The sequence below is a fragment of the Salmo salar genome, chromosome 14, assembly GCF_965601325.2.
Source record: "Salmo salar chromosome 14, fSalSal1, whole genome shotgun sequence".
Classification (NCBI taxonomy): domain Eukaryota; kingdom Metazoa; phylum Chordata; class Actinopteri; order Salmoniformes; family Salmonidae; genus Salmo; species Salmo salar.
Genome location: NC_138304.1, coordinates 71,411,605 through 71,434,130, shown reverse-complemented (window position 1 = coordinate 71,434,130; position 22,526 = coordinate 71,411,605). Strand labels below are relative to the sequence as shown.

The 22,526-nt window shown below is 42.0% G+C and overlaps 1 protein-coding gene across 3 annotated transcripts in view; it reads left to right on the top strand.

Annotated features, from left to right (window-relative positions):
- Window positions 1-17,063, top strand: part of LOC106569975 (POU domain, class 2, transcription factor 2) — a 50,317-nt gene extending 33,254 nt beyond the window's left edge. The window contains exons 2-15 of one of the 3 annotated variants that reach the window (XM_014141775.3): window positions 1,028-1,093; window positions 1,808-1,842; window positions 2,443-2,499; window positions 3,587-3,700; window positions 4,310-4,534; window positions 4,782-4,890; window positions 5,398-5,495; window positions 5,751-5,945; window positions 6,131-6,421; window positions 6,692-6,883; window positions 7,470-7,518; window positions 7,861-8,008; window positions 10,292-10,365; window positions 10,931-17,063. In XM_014141775.3, the coding sequence (XP_013997250.3) occupies window positions 1,028-1,093; window positions 1,808-1,842; window positions 2,443-2,499; window positions 3,587-3,700; window positions 4,310-4,534; window positions 4,782-4,890; window positions 5,398-5,495; window positions 5,751-5,945; window positions 6,131-6,421; window positions 6,692-6,883; window positions 7,470-7,518; window positions 7,861-8,008; window positions 10,292-10,365; window positions 10,931-11,229 (1,952 nt within the window). In that variant the 3' untranslated portion in view covers window positions 11,230-17,063. Of the gene's footprint in view, window positions 1-1,027; window positions 1,094-1,807; window positions 1,843-2,442; window positions 2,500-3,586; window positions 3,701-4,309; window positions 4,535-4,781; window positions 4,909-5,397; window positions 5,496-5,750; window positions 5,946-6,130; window positions 6,422-6,691; window positions 6,884-7,469; window positions 7,519-7,860; window positions 8,013-10,291; window positions 10,366-10,930 lie in introns of those variants that run through there. The other 2 variants (XM_014141774.3, XM_014141780.3) reach the window with 2 other exon arrangements.
- Window positions 17,064-22,526: the final 5,463 nt, after the last annotated feature.

The following is a 22,526-nucleotide window of genomic DNA, read 5'->3' as shown; positions in this document are numbered from 1 at the left end:
AGTGTAGATAGACTATTACTAGATCTTAGAAGACATGCATGCAAAAAGCATAGCCTATTAGCTTGTTAAATGGCATGCGTTCCATCATACAGAATTATCCAAATATTCATGAAAACGTGTTGTGTCATTCATTATAGGTCAAACTTAACCTTTGTTTTTTCATCTTTTCAAGACAAATTTTGAAGAATAGTTTTGATTAAAACAAATTAAAATCTATTTAAAGGTATAAGGCTAATTTTGGCGCATACTACATTTCTGTTAAAAGCGTGTATGTCGAAATAAATTAACTTCAATTTGAGCATCTTATCTGTTCTACAAAAATGACCTGTTGTAATCATTTGCCTAGACATACAATGAAATGATCGAGGTTTTTGACAGACATTCCCACATATGTAGACCTATTCTATATGAAATTAGTTCAAGTTTTCCTATCTCCAATTATGTTAAACAAGTATTATTATCATTTGTATTGTGCATTTATTACGTGTAATGTATTTGGAAATCTTGAATACCACTTTCACATTTATGTTTGACATGAAATCGTTTATTTGTCCGATTCTGTAAAAACATATGACTGTTCTTCATGCTGCAATTTACCTTTCAGAAAATCACATTCCGTTACCAACGCTGATTTTATTACAAACAGATTAGTTGGATTTATGGTGGGGAGATTTGAATAGACTTGTCTGTGCCACCTAGCCTCGTGCCAGGTCTCCAAACCATTTCATTTGTGTTCATTAATCCAGTCGGATGGAAATGTTGTTTTTGGCCTCTCTCTCTCTCTCTCGTCTTGGGTGCATAGCATGCGTTACTGCGTAAGACTGAACATGGCCTGTGATACTCATGAGTCGGGAAGCCACTGTGTGAGCCAAGGAGAAGAGGAGATGGATGGAGGGAGGGAGGGAAGGGTGAGGGAGACTTTCTCCCAGTGAATCTCTCATCTTCATCCCTCCATATACGCTGGGCTGGGTATGTTTTTCAGTTGGAAACATGTTATATTTAACCTGCCTCCCTCTCTCCCCTGCAGATATCAGGATGTCAAAACCAGCAGAGGACGAGAAGCCTGGGGCAGACTTTCCAGGGGAGAGCACAGGTAACCATTTTAGACTGCATTATGTTTTGCTTTAATATCATTTATCATCATTTTATATGAATGTTTGAATCAAAGTATGTTGTTTGTACCTACATCTGTCTGTGTTGTCATATTGATTGGTAAGAGTGGGCTAATCTGTTGTATTGTTTTTGGATGTGTTTATATTTAAGTAATTTAGCAGTTGCTCTTATCCAGAGCGACTTAGAGCAGTAATTTGGGTTAGGTGCCTTGCTCAAGGGCACATCAGCAGGTTTTTCACCTGGTCGGCTCAGTGATTCGAACCAGCGACCTTTCGGTTACTGGCCTAATGCTCTTAACCGCTATAGGGTACCTGCCGCCCTATGACAGAAAACACCCACAATAACAGACCGCAAATCTTCTACTTTGATCACGTTTCTCACATTTTCCGAACAGAAAATGAGAATGTTTTAGTCAGCCTGTTTGTATGACTTACGCACGTAACACTATACCTCCATATAGGTCACTGCTCAGAGTCATATCGTGGCACACCTATGTTTCTAAGTAGATTTAGCTGACAGCTAGGATGCGGAATGCTAGTAATTGACATTTGAAGTAACCTATTTCAAACTGCAGCCTGAGGCATTTGCAGTAGATCATTACAGGGTTATTAGAATTCAATCTTGCACTTTTCATTTTCTCTTCTCTCTCTTTTCTCACCCCTGTCTCTCTGTCTCTCTCTCTTTATCTTACCAGACTCTGAGAGGAAAAGTCCCGATGCAAATGATCAGGTTTGTCGTCTCAATTTCATTTCATTGAACGTAAAAGGATGTTTGTTGTTGTTTGTTTACTGTTATTTGTTTTTGATGTATTCTTGTTATTTGCTCTAAGGTTGTAATACGATTATTTGAATAAGTGTATACAGTAGAACCTAAAAGATACAAAAGGTCAGAGTTCGGCACCAACCGGTCATCGAAAGGGCAATATTAAACCCAGGACATGTAGGCCTACTGAATGCAAAAAAAACTCTGTAGCCTACAGAGAAACATAAATGCTGCTTAGATTTGCTAAAAACATATCCGATATTTACAGTATCTGGCAAAATGATTTTCTATAAAAGGTATGATGCTGTTTTTAAGTGAATTTTAAAGTGTTACAGATATTTCAGTGTTCAGGACCACCTCAATTCCCCAAGTTGTCCTATCTCTAAGGTCCTACCATGGTACTTTTTTTGGATAGGTTTTAAAAAATGAAAATGATTAGGAGACACGTGGATTAAATTGATGAGTTCTATCAACCTGGAATGGCAACTGTGTTCATGGCTTTGCACATGAGTAGATTTAAAGATCTGTGTCTGTTTAAAGATTTTGTTGCCGTTCGTCTCCTCGCAGGTTCAGCCAATGAAAACGAGTCCCTTCAGTCTTTCTCCTTCCTTGAGCAACACCAAGGTGAGTGAATTAGGGCACTCACATGCGAGAGAGAGAGAGAGAGAGAGAGAGCGAGAGACAGTGTGTGCTTGTGTGTGTGAGTGGCTTATCTGTTTAGACCTCACAGACATACCTCAGGTACTGCATATATATTGGCCAATATGCAAATGAGGATGTTTGAGCAATTACGAATGCTGACACGCCCATCAACTCCTGAGAACTAGAGCGTAAGAACGAGCACAACTCACTTTATAAAGACATGCTGCAGAAGAGAGACTGTAGACATGAATATATCGAAATTAAGGGAGATGGAGAAAAAAGAGAGTTATGGGCAGATGGATGGATAGGAGCTTCCTCAGGTCAGGAATCATCAGTCAACTTGGAATATTCTGAAATTATTACAACAGAGCTCAACATGTTATGCATGGTAATATATTTCTTACTATATGTTGTGGGGCCCCATTAGGGCCTAAAATGGAGATCAAATTCATATATCTACAGTTAAATGGGTTAAGACTCGTTTATTGACAAGAGCAGGAGACTTGAAAAAAATCTGTTGACATATTTTATTAATTGCCGATTACATTTTTTACTTTAACTTCTTTATTCAAAAGTAAGTTACTTGTGTCATGCACAAAGTAGATGTCCTAACCGACTTGCCAAAACTATAGTTTGTTAACAAGACATTTTTTGGAGTGGTTGAAAAAGGAGTTTTAATGAATTCAACATAAGTGTATGTAAACTTCCCACTTCAACTGTATGTAATTCAGTAAAAAATTGTGGAGTTGCTAATTGTTTTTGTCAATTCTTTTCTTGAATGTTGGCTGTATGGTTCATACAGTATATAGATGATCCTCTGATATTAATACATGTTTTATCTCATGAAACCACCCAAATCCTTAGTTTTAGGCAAAAAAATGGATTTTGCTCTAATCAGGTCATTTGCACCATATTTCTGTCCATTTAAGGGACCCATTTTGGCAACGAGACTGAGGCCTGTGTACCAGATGCCAAAAAAAAACATATATCTTCACGATTATTATTTTTGCATGCATTTACCTTTAGAGTTTTCACCCTATTCAATGTTTTGATATTATTCCCCCTGCAGAGTAAAAGTGAGGCTGGCCCTGAGATGACCTCCACCCATGTGCCGCCTCCCTCCCAGCAGCAGACACCTCACCCTCACACACAGCTCATGTTGGCAGGAAGTCAGCTGGCAGGGGTAAGCACTGGCACAGACACACTAGCTGAATGTATACACTTAGAATTTTTTTTCCAAAAGGTTTTTCGGCTATCCCAATAGGAGAACCATTTTTGGTTCCAGGCAGAACCCTTTTTGGTTCCATGTAGAACCCTTTTTGGTTCCAGGCAGAACCCTTTTTGGTTCCAGACAGAACCCTTTTGGGTTCCATGTAGAACCCACTGTAGAAAGGCTTCTACATGGAACCCAAAAGGGTTCTACATGGAACCAAAAATGGTTCTTCAAAGGGTTCTCCTATGGGGACAGGCGAAGAACCATTTAAGGTTCTAGATAGCACCATTTTTTCTAAGAGTGCAGTGTGTAGACGGTTAGAGTAGGCTTCTTCTGCTTCGCTCTTGCTTGCGTCTTATCGAGGTTGGGGCGAATTCCATTTCAACTCAATTCTGTCGATTCAGATTTTCCTCATTCCTGAATCGACTGAATTAAAATGGAATTGATCCCACCTCTGCCTCTTACTGCCTGCTCAAACGCTGAGTGACACTATTCTCTACCTCTTTTGCTTTTCCCCCCTCCTCGCTTTGGGCAAACCCTACCCTTTCCTCCTCTCCTCCTCTTCCTCCTGTTCCTCAGCTGGCTGCCCTCTTGCCTGCGCAGCAGCAGCTGTTGCTTCAGCAGGCCCAGGCTCAGCTCCTGGCCGCTGCCGTGCAGCAGTCCAACGCGGCTCACGCTGCTCATGCCGCCCACGCAGCAGCCCAAGCCAATCAGCAGCAGCAACAACAGCAGCAGCAGCTGACCAAACAAGAGCATGCCCAGCCCCAGCTCACGCTCTCTCAGCCTATCCAGCTCACCGCCCAGGTAGGAGCGGCCAGTCACGGATCAGATATGACCAGCTTTAAGCCAATCTAACTCACGAACCAACACTCGTCTATGTCAGAAGGGTTTCTCCATATACTCTATACTCTCTCTCCACTGTTACTTTAAAGGCTGGGGCTTTGCTCATTTCTTTGCACTATATTTCCTCCAAGGGTGTGTGTGTATGTTGCTCTTTTCAGAAATCATACATGATTTGTTGACTCTCTCCCTCTCTCCCTCCCTCCTGTAGGATATCCAGCAGCTGTTGCAGCTGCAGCAGTTAGTCCTGATGCCCGGCCACCACCTGCAGTCTCCTCAGTTCCTCCTGCCTCAGGCCCAGGGACAACCGGGGCAGCAGGGTAAGTGGGACCTACTAAGTAAGTGAGAACCACCATCATCAACACTGTGACTTAGCTTGGCATTATGATCTAACTGCTTAGTTCTAAAACGAGTTAGAATACAGTTAAAATACAATAAGATAGTGTTCATATAATTACAATACTAATACTAAACATAATGTATAGCTTGGCATTATGATCTAACTGCTTAGTTCTAAAACGAGTTAGAATACAGTTAAAATACAATAAGATAGTGTTCATATAATTACAATACTAATACTAAACATAATGTATAGCTTGGCATTATGATCTAACTGCTTAGTTCTAAAACGAGTTAGAATACAGTTAAAATACAATAAGATAGTGTTCATATAATTACAATACTAATACTAAACATAATGTATAGCTTGGCATTATGATCTAACTGCTTAGTTCTAAAACGAGTTAGAATACAGTTAAAATACAATAAGATAGTGTTCATATAATTACAATACTAATACTAAACTGCTTCTCCGTTGTGTTCCTCAGGTTTGCTCTCGACACCAAATTTAATTTCGCTACCTCAGCATCAGCAAAGCCAGGGGAGTCTTCTAACTACTCCACCCAGGCTGGGACTGCAAGCACAGGTATAGTATTATTGAAAACCACCTCGAGTGTGTGTGTGTGTGTGTTGAGACTACACTTTATAACATACTTGTACTACATACTTGTAGGTAAACAAATTAAGTCAAGAAACCATCAATAGCCATAGCTGTTCTACAAATTAATATTCACAACCTCGCCATAGATCTTTCATCAGCCTTCAATAGCTAATGTCGGTGTGCCAGCCACCCTTCGCCATTCCACAGCAATGATATAGGTTTATGTCTCACGCACTGTAGCGTCGTCACGGTGACAGCCTCACGTCGTTACAGAGGGACAAGAGCGGGGACGGCGGTGTGACCTCCGGGGCCTCGTCCGCCCCCATGACCTCGGTGACCTCTGGCCCGCATGGCGAGGAGCCAAGTGACCTGGAGGAGCTGGAGCAGTTCGCCCGCACCTTCAAACAGAGACGCATCAAACTGGGCTTCACACAGGTACGTGTGTGTGTGTGTGCGCGCGTGCGTGAAATGTGATAGAGGTCAAGAGGAGCGTGAGCAATTTGATCAAGCTAGGCTTCACGTGGGTCGGAGTGTGTGTGTTTGCAGTGACGGGGGTCAGGAGACGCTAGACGCCTGAATGAAGATGAATGTTTAACACAAATGATCTCTCCCCTCCCCAGGGTGACGTTGGCATGGCGATGGGGAAACTGTATGGGAATGACTTCAGCCAGACCACCATCTCCCGCTTCGAGGCCCTCAACCTGAGCTTTAAGAACATGTGCAAGCTCAAGCCTCTGCTTGAGAAGTGGCTAAACGACGCAGAGACCATGGCGATAGACAACATGCTTCCCAGCCCCAGCTCTCTCTCCTCCCCCATGATGGGCTTTGAGGGCATGACGGGGCGCCGCAGGAAGAAACGCACCAGCATTGAGACCAACGTCCGCGTGGCCTTAGAGCGCAACTTCATCTCGGTGAGAAAGAGAGAGGTCCCACACCAGACCACTGGGGAACCCACTCAAATCACATAGTACTCTCTACACTGCACTCGCAGTAGAGTACATAAACCAACGATTCTGTCCACAACAGTTTAATGAAGTTTATTTCCCTTTTTTATGAACATTTCATTATCTAAATACCACTATTGAAAGTAACATTGATAACATGTCTGATTTATGCGATATAAAATGTTTGTGGCCTGTGACAACATGTTTGATCATGATTTCTGACCGTGTTCCCTCCAGAACCAGAAGCCTAACTCAGAGGAGATCCTCCTGATGGGCAAGCAGCTCAACATGGAGAAGGAGGTGATCCGGGTCTGGTTCTGCAACCGGCGCCAGAAAGAGAAGCGCATCAACCCCTGCAGTGCAACCCCTCCCCTGCCCAGCCAGTCCCCCCTTGTGACGCACAAACCCCCCTGCTACAGCCCACACATGGTATGACCCCGCACTCACCCCATCCCCACCCTCCCCACCATGCCTGTCATTGGCAGGCCTTTGGTCCTTTGCCCCCCTTGTTCCTTAGTTTGGAAACAAACTCTGTCTAAATACAAGTCTGTCATCATGAGAGGAATAGATCTTTGACTCTCTGTCTCTATGGACATGCCCCCTCCCTCTGCATGACCCCATGTATGACCCTGTGGCCTAACCCATCCAGCACTGCTCTGCTCTCAGTGCCGTGCAAATTACTACACTGTTGTTGTATGAGGTGTGATATGTTACACACCAACCCACACGTCATCACAGTTACACCACGAGAGCATGTTTCTCCTGTCCCTCTCCTGCTCACAACCTATCCACCTCTCTCTCACTTTCTCTCTTTCTCTCTTTCTCTCTCACTCTCTCTTTCTGCCTTTTTCTCTCTCTTTTTCTCTCTCTTTTTCTCTCTTTTCTTTCTTTTTCTTTCTTTCTTTCTTTCTTTCTTTCTTTCTTTCTTTCTTTCTTTCTTTCTTTCTTTCTTTCTTTCTTTCTTTCTTTCTTTCTTTCTTTCTTTCTTTCTTTCTTTCTTTCTCTCTCCCTCCAGATGTCTAGTCAGGGGCTGCACCAGGCTGCCACCAGCCTCAGCACAACAGGTGAGGAAATTGATTTTTGGATACATTTGTGTTTTTGTGAAGCTAGGCCACAAGTGCCAGAGGTCTAAATTCCCTTTAGTGGACTAAGACAGAGACGAGTTCAGATGGTTCTCAAACCCAGTACCATGGGCATTGGGACAACCTATCAATGTCACAGTAGGCTGCTGAGGGAAGAACAGCTCATAATAATGGAAACCATGTGTTTGATGTATTTGATACCATTCCACTGATTCCGCTCCAGTCATTCTCCCCTATTATGGTACCACCAACCTCCTGTAATCAATGTAACCAAATGTACTGTATACCATTCATATTACTGATGGTTTTCTCTCTCTTTCTCAGTGACCAGTCCATCGCCCTCGGCAACCTGCCCTATGACCCCCAGTGGCTCTGCAACTATGAGCTCCGCCCCGTCCTCTGTTACTCCGCCTCCACACAGCACAGCCAGCAGCGCCCCTCACACCCTCAGTGCCCACAGCCTGAACTCTGGGTGAGTCTCTCTCTCTCTCTCTCTCTCTCCTACTACTCTACACTTACTCAATCTAACACTGAACAATCCTTCATACTCAACGAATACACTTTGATAGTAGATGCTGGGTTAGTGTCCCCTGATTATATAACTCAAACTCTGTGATCTCCTCTATCCTCTCTCTGCACAGTCAACGACTACTGCACATGTGCTCAATCTAACACAGACTCCTAACACTGAATCCTCAACACACTTTTCTGTGTTTCACCACTTTGCCAGGTTGTCATTTCAAATTAGAATAATTTCCCAATGGACCTCCATAGTAAGATTCAGGTTGAATAGATTGATGAATTAAACACCAGAATGCACGCAATGACAAGCTACAGTACCTAGCGTAACTGACATTCTGAGACTTACAAGCATTTCGCTGCATCTGCTATAACATCTGCTAAACTGTGAACGCAAACAATAAACTGGAATTGGTGATATTTACTGACTTGCTGGGAATTCATGGTATATGACTACATGTGGTACGTCAAGCTACCCCACCTGTTTTGCAGCACATCTGCAAGTTCTCACACATATGAAGAAACATGCACATACACTACCGTTCAAAAGTTTGGGGACACTTAGAAATGTCCTTGTTTTTCAAAGAAAATCACTTTTTTTTGTCAATTAAAATAACATCAAATTGATCAGAAATACAGTTTAGACGTTGTTAATGTTGTAAATGACTATTGTAGCTGGAAACGGCAGATTTTCTATGGAATATCTACATAGGCGTATAGAGGTCCATTATCAGCAACCATCACTCCTGTGTTCCAATGACACGTTGTATTAGCTAATCCAAGTTTATCATTTTAAAAGGCTAATTGATCATTAGAGAACCCTTTTGTAATTATGTTAGCAGAGCTGAAAACTGTTGTTCTGAATAAAGAAGCAATAAAACTGGCCTTTAGACTAGTTAAGTATCTGTGGAATCAGCATGATAACAGGCTCAAAATGGCCAGAAACTTTCTTCTGAAACTCGTCAGTCTATTCTTGTTCTGAGAAATGAAGGCTATTCCATGTGAGAAATTGCCAAGAAACTGAAGATCTTGTACAACGCTGTGTACTACTCCCTTTACAGAACAGCGCAAACTGGCCCTAACCAGAATAGAAAGAGGAGTGGGAGGCCCCGGTGCACAACTGAGCAAGAGGACAAGTACATTAGAGTGTCTAGTTTGAGAAACAGACGCCTCACAAGTCCTCAACTGGCAGCTTCATTAAATAGTACCTGCAAAACACCAGTCTCAACGTCAACAGTGAAGAAGCGACTCCAGGATGCTGGCCTTCTAGGCAGAGTTGCAAAGAAAAAGCCATATCTCAGATTGGCCAATAAAAAAGAAAAGATGATGGGCAAAAGAACACAGACACTGGACAGTGGAACTCTGCCTAGAAGACGAGCATCCCGGAGTGGCCTCTTCAATGTTGACATTGAGACTGGTGTTTTGTGCGTACTATTTAATGAAGCTGCCAGTTGAGTACTTGTGAGGCGTCTGTTTCTCAAACTAGACACTCTAATGTACTTGTCCTCTTGCTCAGTTGTGCACCGAGCCTCCCACACCTTTTTGTTCCTGGCCATTGTTTCTGGCCATTTTGAGTTGGTAATCAAACCCACAAATGCAGACGCTCCAGATACTCAACTAGTCTAAAGAAGGACAATTTTATTGCTTCTTTATTCAGAACAACAGTTTTCAGCTCTGCTAACATAATTACAAAAGGGTTCTCTAATGATCAATTAGCCTTTTAAAATGATAAACTTGGATTAGCTAATACAACGTGTCATTGGAACACAGGAGTGATGGTTGCTTATAATTGTCCTCTGTACGCCTATGTAGATATTCCATAGAAAATCTGCCGTTTCCAGCTACAATAGTCATTTACAACATTAACAAGGTCTACACTGTATTTCTGATCAATTTGATGTTATTTTTATGGAATTTCTTTCCATTTCTTTCAAAAACAAGGACATTTCTAAGTGACCCCAAACTTTGGAACGGTAGTGTTTGTCTGCAGTCATAGACGTGCTAGTCAACCCAGACTCAGAACCAGGCCAATGCATACAATCAAAACATGTTGTGCTTCCATATCAGACATAAATGAGGGTGTTTGATTAATGAGCTTTCACTTAACCCTCTTGGTCCTTTCTCGATTAACCCTCTTGGTCCTTTCTCTATCTCTGCATTTGTGTGTTTGAATGTGTGTGTATTTGAATGTGTGTGTATTTGCACATGGATGAATATGGATCCATACATATTCCAGGAACACAATGATGGGAGTAAGCACAGGGATGAACCAGGCTCTCATCAGCAGCAATCCCCTGGCCACAATGCAAGGTGTGTTAGTCTGACAAAATCAGTGACTATCCAGATGATGGATTAGTATTCTGATTTGTAATAAGTGCCGCGCAACTCTGACTCTCACATACATCATGCTCTGATGACAAGAGGAGAAAATGTTGAGTTAACCGTGCAGATCTCAAGGCAGAAAGGAAGATGTGCCTCAGTTTGCTATCATTTCAACATGGGATTTCAAATCAATTGAAATTGCATGTCGTCACACCATCCCATCCATATCGCCGCCAAGTAGATAATGTGAGTGTCGTGTGTGTCTGTGCGTATGTGCCAAGCATGAGTTAGCTTTCCTGCAAGCTCTGACTGGCTAAGCTCTTCCTGCTTTAGTCATACTACTTTCTCTCATCTGTTGCAATATCTCACCTTCGTCATCGCCATCCTTCATCTCACCATCTCATCAGTTACAGTGTCACCCAAATCGATGCCCATGTACCAAATCGATGCCCACGTATCTGGTAGGTGTATTAACTTATATTCTTTCTCCTCCCCCACCAATCCTTCCACCTGCCTCTCTCACCCTGTCCCCTGTAACTCTATCATGGTTCAGCTCTGGCTGCCAGTGGTGGGCAGCTGCCCATTTCCAGTCTTGAGGGCGGAGGTCAAATGATCCTGGGCGGGGCTGGGGTTCGCCCCTCCCTATTCCTCAACCGCCACACCCTCCTGCCTATGGCGTCCCACCAAGCCTGCGTGGGATTGGTCGGCGGTCCCAGGGGCGACTCTCCGCCCCCCCGCGCCAGCGGCATGGACGTCGACTCCTGCTCCGCCTCTCCCTGCTCCAGCCCTGCCTCCTTCTGCTCGTTCAGCGAAGCCTCACCGCCGCCACTTGGCGGGGCCATGGCCGAGTGACGACGACACAACCCAAAGGATCCTATCAGAAGGAGGAGGAGGAGGAGTTTTAGTGGAGCTTTACAGAAACACCTCGCCTTTCAACCAAAGCCATCTCTCTCTCCCTCCATTTGTCGCCTTCGCTCTCTCTCCCGGAGTCTTTCGAAGCCAAAAAATACACAGATTGAAAGAGGAAGAAGAGAGCGAGGAAGAATGGAGAGGAGGAGAGAACAGGAGAACGGGGAGATTTAAACCAAAAAAATGATCTATCTATACAGTTGGAGAGGTGGCATTGTGGAACGTTTTGTCGGCAGTGAATGCTAATATACATTTACTCCTTTCTCTGGAAAAGAACAAATGAGCTGAAAAAAAACGGATGACAAAGAGGGCAGGGATGACAACTGAACTAAGACTTTGTGTGAGAGATGGGTGGCAAGGACAGGAAAGGAAGGAAAGACTTTCAACAAGCTTCAGCGGATGGATGGAAAGAAAACCAAATAAAAAAAAAACCTAGAAGGGAAAAACACACAAAGATAAAAATGACAAACATGCCAAAATCTCCAAAACCGAAATACCAAAAACTGAAACCAAAAAAAACGGAGAGAAAAGCTTTACTTAAAAGACTTATGATTCTGATCTGTCCAGGATCAGCACATCACCCACACTCAACAACGCCAAAAACGTATTATTTCATCGTAATATGTTCTTTTTAAGTTTTGCAACACATATTTTTGTATTTTATATGATTTGAGCATTGGGTTATGTCATACCAAATGAACATGATTTGATATAGATATCTTAGTAGTGTCAGTCCTCCCACATATCTTTGCCTACCTCTCTAGTGGCTGTACATTTTCAACCTATTTACAGTACAAAGCCGTGTTGTGGATTTAGCAGTCACCTCGAATAACAATTAATAACTTTACAACTTATTTTGTGGTTTATTTTCCTAATCAATTTCCTTTGTTTATTTCACATTTTGCTCATTGAATCCTCATTGTCATGATCATCATAATTATCACCCTCGTCATTAGGGTTATTATCTTCAACATTTGTTTAATATGATGAGATATTGTTGCCTCCTTTGTTTCATAACTTCTTATGTCCAATTCCCTAGCACCCTCCTCTTGCGTGGATAAGGGCACTGGGCCTTTTTCTCAAATGTTTTATGAGATTGGAGAACACATTGGGAGGGATGTTAGACCATACCTCCATGCAGAATATTTCCAGATCCTGTGTCTGCTCTTATGGACTTCCCTCTTCAATTCAAACGACAATGGGGTTCAAGTCTGGAGACTGAGAAGGCCATTGCAAAATGTTGATTTTTGTGGCCAATTAAACTTTTCTTTGTGGATTTTGATTAGTGCTTGGGAGTTATTGTCTTGCTGGAAGATCCACTTGTGGCAAAATAGCCCCATAACGTCAACGATCCACCACCATATTTTACCGTATGAGGTACATTTCTGCCTATTCTTCTGTATTTCAACGCCAAACCCACCACTGGTGTGCGTGACCAAAGAGATCTCTTTTCATGTCATCTGATCATAGCACTGCCTGGAGTTTTATAAACAGCATTGGCACTTGGATTGGAACCGGGTGTTGTGGTCAAATTACATGGAAATAGAGCTCTTTGGCCACGCACACCAGTGGTGGGTTTGGTTTTGAAAAACAGAAGAATATGTATAAAGGTACCTCAAGCCAATGTTAAAATATGGTGGTAGATCTTTGATATTATGGGGCTATTTTGCTTCCACAGATCCTGGGGGGGTCAATAGCATCATTAACTTTACCAAGTACCAACCAGGCATTTTAACCAAAAACCTGGTTGCCTCTGCCAGGAGGCTGACAGTTGGCCGCAAGTGGATCTTCCAGCAAGACAATGACCCCAAACACAAATCAAAATCTACCAAAAAAATTGTTAATTGACCACAAAATCTCAATTTTGCAATGGTTACCTGTTGTTTGAAGGCTCAGTGTAGTTATCCTTGCAAGGGGAGTGCGCTAGAGTATTAAACACCGGGGTGTGAATCATTTTTATCCTTATCTTTTATTTATTTATTTTTCTCTGAGCAATTGTATTAGTATAAAATAGTATATAATTTCCACACTTTTTTTGCAAACAATATAGCTCAGTATTTGTATAATTTATTTTATACTGTATTTTTTGCTAATCTTTATCAATGTATATATGAACACCAAAATGTACTCTAATGGCTGTTGCTTCAAGCACACACACACACACACACACACACACACACACACACACACACACACACACACACACACACACACACACACGACTACATTAGAATGTATCGATGTTGAAGCTAAATAATCTTTAATGCTTTTCATTATATTTGTTTGCCTGTTTTTTTTTCTCAATATAATTAATTTTCATATCATTCCACCGACTTCATATCAGTCACTTCTAGTTAGTCACTCTTGGATACCAAAGCATTGTTTCTCCCGGCCGGAAGAGCCGGGAAAACAAGTGTTCAGACAGAGACCTCAGCCGTGTCAAAAACCAAACACCCCATAACAGAGGACGACTCAAAAACAAAAGGACAGCATCCCTCCGAGCCCCCAACCCCCCTGTCCTCCATCCCTTCTGCCCCTCTCCTTTGCCTCGAAAGATGGGGTCAAAGAGCCAAAAAAAGAAGATGAGAAGAAAACAAAAAGACTGCCCAGAGGAGTCAAAGGCAAAAAGAGGATCTGTTGGAAACTGCAGGGGAAAACGGAGGAGAAAGCTGGAACGAAGGACCAAAACCAAAAAATAACCTTACCAAAACCTACGTATGAGCGACTTAACTGAACAGATAAGAAACCAAAAACCAAATACAACACGTTGTGGACAAAGAAGTGGAGGAGGAAGATAAGGAAGAGGAGGAGGCTTTAGAGTCTGTCACAGCCTGAGAGGCTCCCTCTCTCACTCTCTCCTCCCTCCTCCATTTGTGACCTCACTTTGTTCACCCTTTTCCTGGATGGAGGAACAGCTAATGACCTCACGGAACTGAATTTAAGAATATATATTTTTTGTTTTTTGCTTTTCATGGTCGGTCTGTCGATTGCTGTATGACTTTGTCTCATTGCTTTCTACTTGTAATGGGGATGATGGGATGATTTATTGCCTATTTTCATATCTGGTCTGGGCTATTATTGGTGTGCTCTGGCTTTTTTTCATTAGGTGGTTGGAAATAATACTGTGAAAATGTAGCTTCAATTTTTTTTCTTTGATCAAGAATGTTGTGAAAAAGCCAAAACTGAATACCAAAAGCAAAACTGTTTGACACACAGACATACCAAATAACAACCAAATCAATGCACAATTGTCGGAGAGGAACAGTTGGATAACTGTGTTTGTGCTAGGGTTTTTTGGACAGATATGTAGAGAGACTGGTTGAGAGAGAAAGGTATGTGTGTGCGTGTGTGCTTGCGTTTGTGTGTGTGTGTGTGCATTCAGGCATGCTTCCATACATGATTGCGCACATACCTGTGTGTGAGATATGGATGGTGTGTATGTGACAGGAGAGCAAAAGAGAGACAGAATGAGTGTGTAGAAAGAGCTATTCTCTCGCATATTAACCAAACCATAAAGATTCAGTACACACTCTTCTGTCTAGTGTGCCACAGAATACTGTTCGATAAACACATGGAACTTCACACGTGAAATGAGGCATACTTGGGCACATATAGGCAGATATTAAAGGCAACCAATAATAATATTGTTGGGAGGGGCGGGCGGAAATCAACTGAAAACCAGTTGACCTACCCTTTATAGGGAATGTATCTGTTAGTGCTTCAATAGATTTTGTAGGAAAAAAGCTATATCTTCTACTGCTAATGTATAAAAGGCTGTGAAATGATCCTTGATAAAAATGTTGACGATAACGATGACTTGATTTTAGACCAACAGCTTTAAACTATCTCTCTTGGGATCTTTGTTTTGAAGGTGTATATCTATTCATGTGAGGTGGAAGATGAGTTTCTTTGCAAAAGATTTGTATGTTACGAACTCTCACTTGTTTGTTTATTGATTTATTCAATGATGTAATTCTTTTTTTTCTATTTCGGACCATTGTAATAGTTGGGGATTGTGAGGTTGTATTTTGAAGAGAGGTGTTCTTGAGATTAAGACAAGAAGACAAAATGCTTTAAAACACAAAGACAAAAAGGCCTAGCTTTAAAACAAAAACTGAAACCAAATGTAAAGACTGTTCTTGTAATGGGTGTCATCTCAGAGCCCGTCTCAACTGATAAAAGCCCTAACCTGACAGAGAGAGAGAGAGAGAGAGAATCAAACTGATCCATGAAATGGGTCCATTTTAGAGGAACACTGGCCCCTGAAATTTCTCCTTTCGCTTTTCTACTTACACCTGTGTGTGCCGATAGGAGTTCAAACACGTATATGTTCATACTATCTCCAGCTCTCTCTCTCTTGCTCTCTGATCTCGTCTTTTGTTTCAAGAGAGCGACGTCATATATACCTCATGTACTTTGATGAAAAACCAAATAGACAGAAGCTTTAATAAGACGTGTGACCATGGTCGTCTTGGCTCAGCAGAGGGATACAATAACTGGCCTGGCTATTGAGTTTGATGAACAAGACTTTCCAAAACTTTAAAAAAAGAACAGTTTGTAAGCAGTTTCCTCGGTTTTATAGGTAACACGTGCTATGACCTCACTCCTCAGAAGTAGATGCACCACTCGTCTCTCCTTCAGTGGGTCTTTGATTTCTGTTGACAGTGCTGTGAGGGTACTGGAGGTGTTTATGGCAATGTCTCTTCTGAAAAGGTGTGTGTGGGATATTAGCGTGATGATGATGCTGTACAGTATGTGTGCCTGTGAAGGGCTCTCCTGTGGTGGACGGAGAATGATACCAAAGTTAAACCACCACAGTGAGACCCGACACACACAACACACACACACACACACACACACACACACACACACACACACACGGAGAACACACACACACACAAACACGGAGAACACACACAAACACACACACACACACACACACACACACACACACACAGTTAATCCATGTGTATATAAACATTCAGGAGTCTTCATAAAGACTGTAAATGCTACATAATGGTATTTATTACCCTTCATTGATATCAAAAGACATACTACTGTCTTCAAGAGCACTTAATGCTATGAAGCTATGAGCCTTGAATTGTGACCATTTTATACAGTAGTTATAAGTGGCTATGAATGTTTGTTTTATGTGCTTATTAAGAATGTCCTCAACTTATAGGTCTCCATGAACTAAGATATTTCTTTGGCCTTGAGAACACAAATATGTCTGAACGTCACATCAAATCAAAGAGGATATAGTAAAAGAGAGAACAAACATACTCAATTTGCCCCATATGCTTTGTTTATTTTTTTAAAACATGTTTTTTTCTACAATACAGCTTAAATCCAAAGGTAATTTAATGAGGATGGCAAAGAAAGATTTTACTAATGAAAACCTCAATAGTGAAAACCAAAGAGCTCCACCACACCTTCTTTCTTTTACAAGTAAAAACTTTGCATTTTTCTTTTTGATGATAAAAACGGCAAAAGTTCTCTTTAATACAATGATGTTTGATGATGATGATAACTATGATGCTGATGATAACTAAAACACTGCTCTGTAACTTTGTATCTGTTACGACCCATTTCCTTTCTGTTTGTGAGTAACCTGCTTTTACCTCAAGGCTCTCTCTCTGAGTTAGTAACCCGTTTTTTGATTTTGTTCCCAACTGTTAAACTGCCCCTTACTCATCGCTATCGGTGTGCCTGTTGTTTGGGGGGAGGGGGACAAATGAAACAGTAAGTGTTAGGAATAAAGTGCGAATTTAGACCAATCTCTCCATGTCTTCTATTTATTCGTCCTCTTTGTGTTTTCAAATAGGTATTCATTCTATCAAAACCAGCTATTGAATATCTAGCATTTGACTAAAGAGATACATTTACAGTGCCAGTATGTAGATTTAAAGCAGTATTTTGAACTACATTTTAAGCTGAGTTCCATCATAATTCACAGTTAACATTGTTTTATTGACCAAAAAGGATCCAAATGGGTATTTCTGCATCAAGGGAAGAATATAGTACAGTGCATTCGGAAAGTATTCAGACCCCTTGTCTTTTTCCACATTTTGTTACGTTACAGCCTTATTCTAAAATGGATTCAATTGTTTTGTTCCTCATCAATTTACACACAATATATGATAATGACAAAGCAAAAACAGGTTTAGACATTTTTGCAAATGTATTAAAAAATTAAAATTGAAATATCACATTCACATAAGTATTCAGGCCCTTTACTCAGTACTTTGTTCATGCAACTTTGGCAGCGATTACAGCCTTGAGTCTTCCTGGGTATCACATTGCAAGCTTGGCACACTTGTATTTGGGAAGTTTCTCCCATTCTTCTCTGCAGATCCTCCTTGAATGGGAAGCATTGCTGCACAGCTATTTTCAGGTCTCTCCAGAGATGTACGATCGGGTTCAAGTCCGGGCTCTGGCTGGGCCACTCGAGGACATTCAGAGACTTGTCCCGAAGCCCCTTGGCATTGTCTTGGCTGTGTGCTTAGGGTCGTTGTCCTATTGGAAGGTGAACCTTCGCCCCAGTCTGAGGTCCTGAGCGCTCTGGAGCAGGTTTTAATCAAGGATCTCTCTGTACTTTGCTCCGTTCATCTTTCCCTCGATCCTGACAAGTCTCCCAGTTCCTGCCGCTGAAAAACATCCCCACAGCGTGATGCTGCCACCACCATGCTTCACCTTATTGATGGTGCCAGGTTTCCTCCAGACGTGAAGCTTGGCATTCAGGCAAAATAGTTCAATCTTGGTTTCATCAGACCAGAGAATCTTGTTTCTCATGGTCTGAGAGTCCTTTAGGTGCCTTTTGGCACACTCCAAGTCGCTGCCATATGCCTTTTACTGAGGAGTGGCTTACATCTGGCCACTCTACCATAAAGGCCTGATTAGTGGAGTGCTGCAGAGATGGTTGTCCTTCTGAAAGGTTCTCCCCCCGATTGCTCAGTTTGGCCAGCTCTAGGAACAGTCTTGGTGGTTCCAAACTTCTTCCATTTAAGAATGATGGAGGCCAATGTGTTCTTGGGGACCTTCAATGCTGCAGACCTTTTTTTGGTACCCTTCACCAGATCTGTTCCTTGATACAATCCTGTCTCGGAGCTCTACGGACAATTCCTTCAACCTTATGGCTTGGTTTCTTTCTGACATGCACTGTCAACAGTGGAACCTTATATAGACAGGTGTGTGCCTTTCCAAATCATGTAAATAAGGTATTTCTGTTTTTGTTTTTTTTAATACATTTGATACATTTCTAAAAAACTGTTTTTGCTTTGTCATTATGGGGGATTGTGTGTAGATTAATGAGGAAAAAAACAACTGAATCCATTTTAGAATAAGGCTGTAACGTAACAAAATGTGGAAAAAGTAAAGGGGTCTGAATACTTGTATATTGTCTTATCAATGCATGCATGTCTTATCCCTGAAACCCTATTACCGGTTTTGATCAAGAGGGTCCTAAGTTGGTAAACTCAAGAATAACTGTCTATATGCAAAATAGAGACCTTGATAAGAGGGATCAGCACAGTAGGTACACAAAGAAAAGTAGGTTAGAGGTCCATTGTCTCTAGACACTTTCAACTGCTTTCCACTGTTCACTCATAAACACTACTGTTACTTTAATGGGTGTAAGATATTATAGTATCATTTTATAATATCGTCATGATGAACCCAAACTCAGCTATAGTATGCTATAACCACACTGTGGTTTGGAGTTTGGTCAGACTTTGTGCAGACTTTCTAGTAAATTAGTTGGTGGCAAATGTGGGCCACATAGTGTTTTTCAAATTGAAATCAAGGATATTCCATGGATCCTTCTCTTGAAATGATTTACAATACTCATCCTACATGATTGCTACATTCATTCATTGAGATTAGACTTGCTGCTTTCCAGAAGCATGGACGAAGCCTCACGGTAAAACATCTACTGTCAAAACTTATTTAGTACGTCAGCCACACATTCAACAAATGGAAACATCATCACAAATAGAAATGGGGTCAGTGTCAAAGACGTGCATGTTTAGTGTCTCTGATAAGCAAACAGTTCATATGAGAAACTCGTAAACAGAGGTAGCCTCCCTCATGACGTGAATTACAAAATATCCTCCTCTTCGGTACATTAAAATAATAGGACCAGAGCCCACTCTGGGAGGTTGTGTGTGTGTGTGTTTTGGTTACTTGGATACCAAGTACTCAAAACCAAACGGACACTTGCGTCATCTTAATCGAGTGACAATGCTCATCTTAAATCATCCTTTCACAAGACTGCGTAGTGTCTGTCTGAGCGTTACTGCGGGTAACAAACTGCTGATGCTTTTAGTCTGGTGTGGTAGATCTGGGTGGCCTAGTAGGAGGAAGGGAGGAGTGGGGGGGGATGAGGGATCTTTCCAGTCAGTCCCAGCCCAGTCCTTCCTCCTCTCTTCTGGGAACTCTTGTTTATCCTACATGTGTTAACCAAGGAATCCATCAAGGCCTAGTAATGAGTGGAGAGCCTGCTGGGCTGTTTCACAGAGTGTCTGTGTGTGTCGGCCATTAACACAAGTTCCACTGCCTGGTGTGGTGAGAAAAATACCCCCACGCCCCTCCCTCACACACACACACACACACACACACACACACACACACACACACACACACACACACACACTACACTCACACACACACTCACATACAATGTAACACATTCACAGTCTCACACACACACACACACATTCAGTGTCACACACACACATTCACAGTGTCTCACACACACATTCACAGTGTCTCACACACACACACACACACACATTCACACACACACACATTCACAGTGTCACACACACACACACACACACACATTCACAGTGTCACACACCACACACACACGCATCCTAACTTCATCCTCATGTTCAGTGACCATGAATAACACTCTCTGTTAAAGCTTTAACATATTCTGCCACACAGAGCTGAATACAAGGAGGGGCGTAATATAATGGAAACAACATTTTGATATTACAAGGACAACAAATTTTGTGGCAAATTTGAGTGGCTCATAGTTTAATACAGTGCTGAGGCTATTGGCCATTTCTCTCCTAATGTTTATTGCCGGTATGTATAAAATTCACAACCAGACACCACACAGACTGGTGTGGGCTTAGTGAAAGGCCACATCCATGCCCACACTGGCCTATTTATAATGGAGTGTGGCATGGACCAACACATTCTATGTTGTCATTGGCCAATGCCTTGGCATCTGATACATTGGTGCTGCTAACCACAGCCACCACTAGATGGACACATACACTAGAATGCGAAAACATAATTTGAGAAAGCCTGGCTGGCCTGTGTGTAGGCTACGTTTTAGAATTGGCAGACAGCCAATCATGTCTCCCATGTACTGTTGCCGTTTGAACATGGAAGTTTTTTTATGTATCATTTTGGAAGGGGACCTAATTCAAAGACAACCTTACTGAGTATTTTATATAGACCAATATAGAACTGAGTACCAAAAAAGAATCCTTGAGAATGACTAAGAAAACAAATGTACTGGAAGTTGAGTACCTTGCATTCCTGACTTGAGAATGACTGGCAGGGTGCTGCGCTATTCCCAAAATGACTGTTAAACTGTCCTGGTAGCGTCATAACCGGTACAGACGCGTCATGCCAGTTGAAGTTATTTTGAATACATATTTGAATTTGAGGTAAACACAAGTAGTTGTGCAGGTAACACCATGTACTGAGGAGGAACAATTGGAGTGGTTTTCATTTTTTAGATGTTATGCCGATACATGGGCAAATTTGTACTGTTTGATTTTGATTCTAACCGGAATAAGAAAGAGACCCTTTACTTTTCACTGATAAATGCCATATACCGGTTAAGTGTTTTCCGATGTGAACGAACAGAGGATTTCCATTGTGCTAATGAATGAATCACAAGTTCATGTGTAGGAAGTTTCATTGTGAAAATGAATGAATCACATGCACTCATGGACATGTATTAACCTGTAGCCTATTTCATTTCCACCTGTCACATTAACTATCACAGAAAATGCACTGTACTTATTTACACAGTTGAGTCAGTTAGGGAGTGAGTCTCCCTGTAACTAACATGACCTGACCAGGACCCGAGTATAAAATATGGATATAACTACAGTGGGGGGAAAAAAGTATTTGATCCCCTGCTGATTTTGTACGTTTGCCCACTTACAAAGAAATGATCAGTCTATAGTTTATTTGAACAGTGAGAGACAGAATAACAACAAAAAAATCCAGAAAAACGCATGTCAAAAATGTTATAAAATTATTTGCATTTTAATGAGGGAAATAAGTATTTGACCCCTCTGCAAAATATGATTTAGTACTTGGTAGCAAAACCCTAGTTGGCAATCACAGAGGTCAGATGTTTCTTGTAGTTGGCCACCAGGTTTGCACACATCTCAGGAGGGATTTTATCCCACTCCTCTTTGCAGATCTTCTCCAAGTCATTAAGGTTTCGAGGCTGACGTTTGGCAACTCGAACCTTCAGCTTCCTCCACAGATTCTCTATGGGATTAAGGTCTGGAGACTGGCTAGGCCACTCCAGGACCTTAATGTGCTTCTTCTTGAGCCACTCCTTTGTTGCCTTGCCCGTGTGTTTTGGGTCATTGTCATGCTGGAATACCCATCCATGACCCATTTTCAATGCCCTGGCTGAGGGAAGGAGGTTCTCACCCAAGATTTGACGGTACATGGCCACGTCCATCGTCCCTTTGATGCGGTGAAGTTGTCCTGTCCCCTTAGCGGAAAAACACCCCCAAAGCATAATGTTTCCACCTCCATGTTTGACGATGGAGATGGTGTTCTTGAGGTCATAGGCAGCATTCCTCCTCCTCCAAACACGGCGAGTTGAGTTGACGTCAAAGAGCCCCATTTTGGTCTCATCTGACCACAACACTTTCACCAGTTGTCCTCTGAGTCATTCAGATGTTCATTGGCAAACTTCAGACGGGCATGTATATGTATTCTTGAGCAGGGGAACCTTGCGGGCGCTGCAGGATTTCAGTCCTTCACGGCGTAGTGTGTTACCAATTGTTTTCTTGGTGACTATGGTCCCAGCTGCCTTGAGATCATTGACAAGATCCTCCCGTGTAGTTCTGGGCTGATTCCTCACCGTTCTCATGATCATTGCAACTCCATGAGGTGAGATCTTGCATGGAGCCCAAGGCCGAGGGATATTGACAGTTCTTTTGTGTTTCTTCCATTTGCGAATAATCGCACCA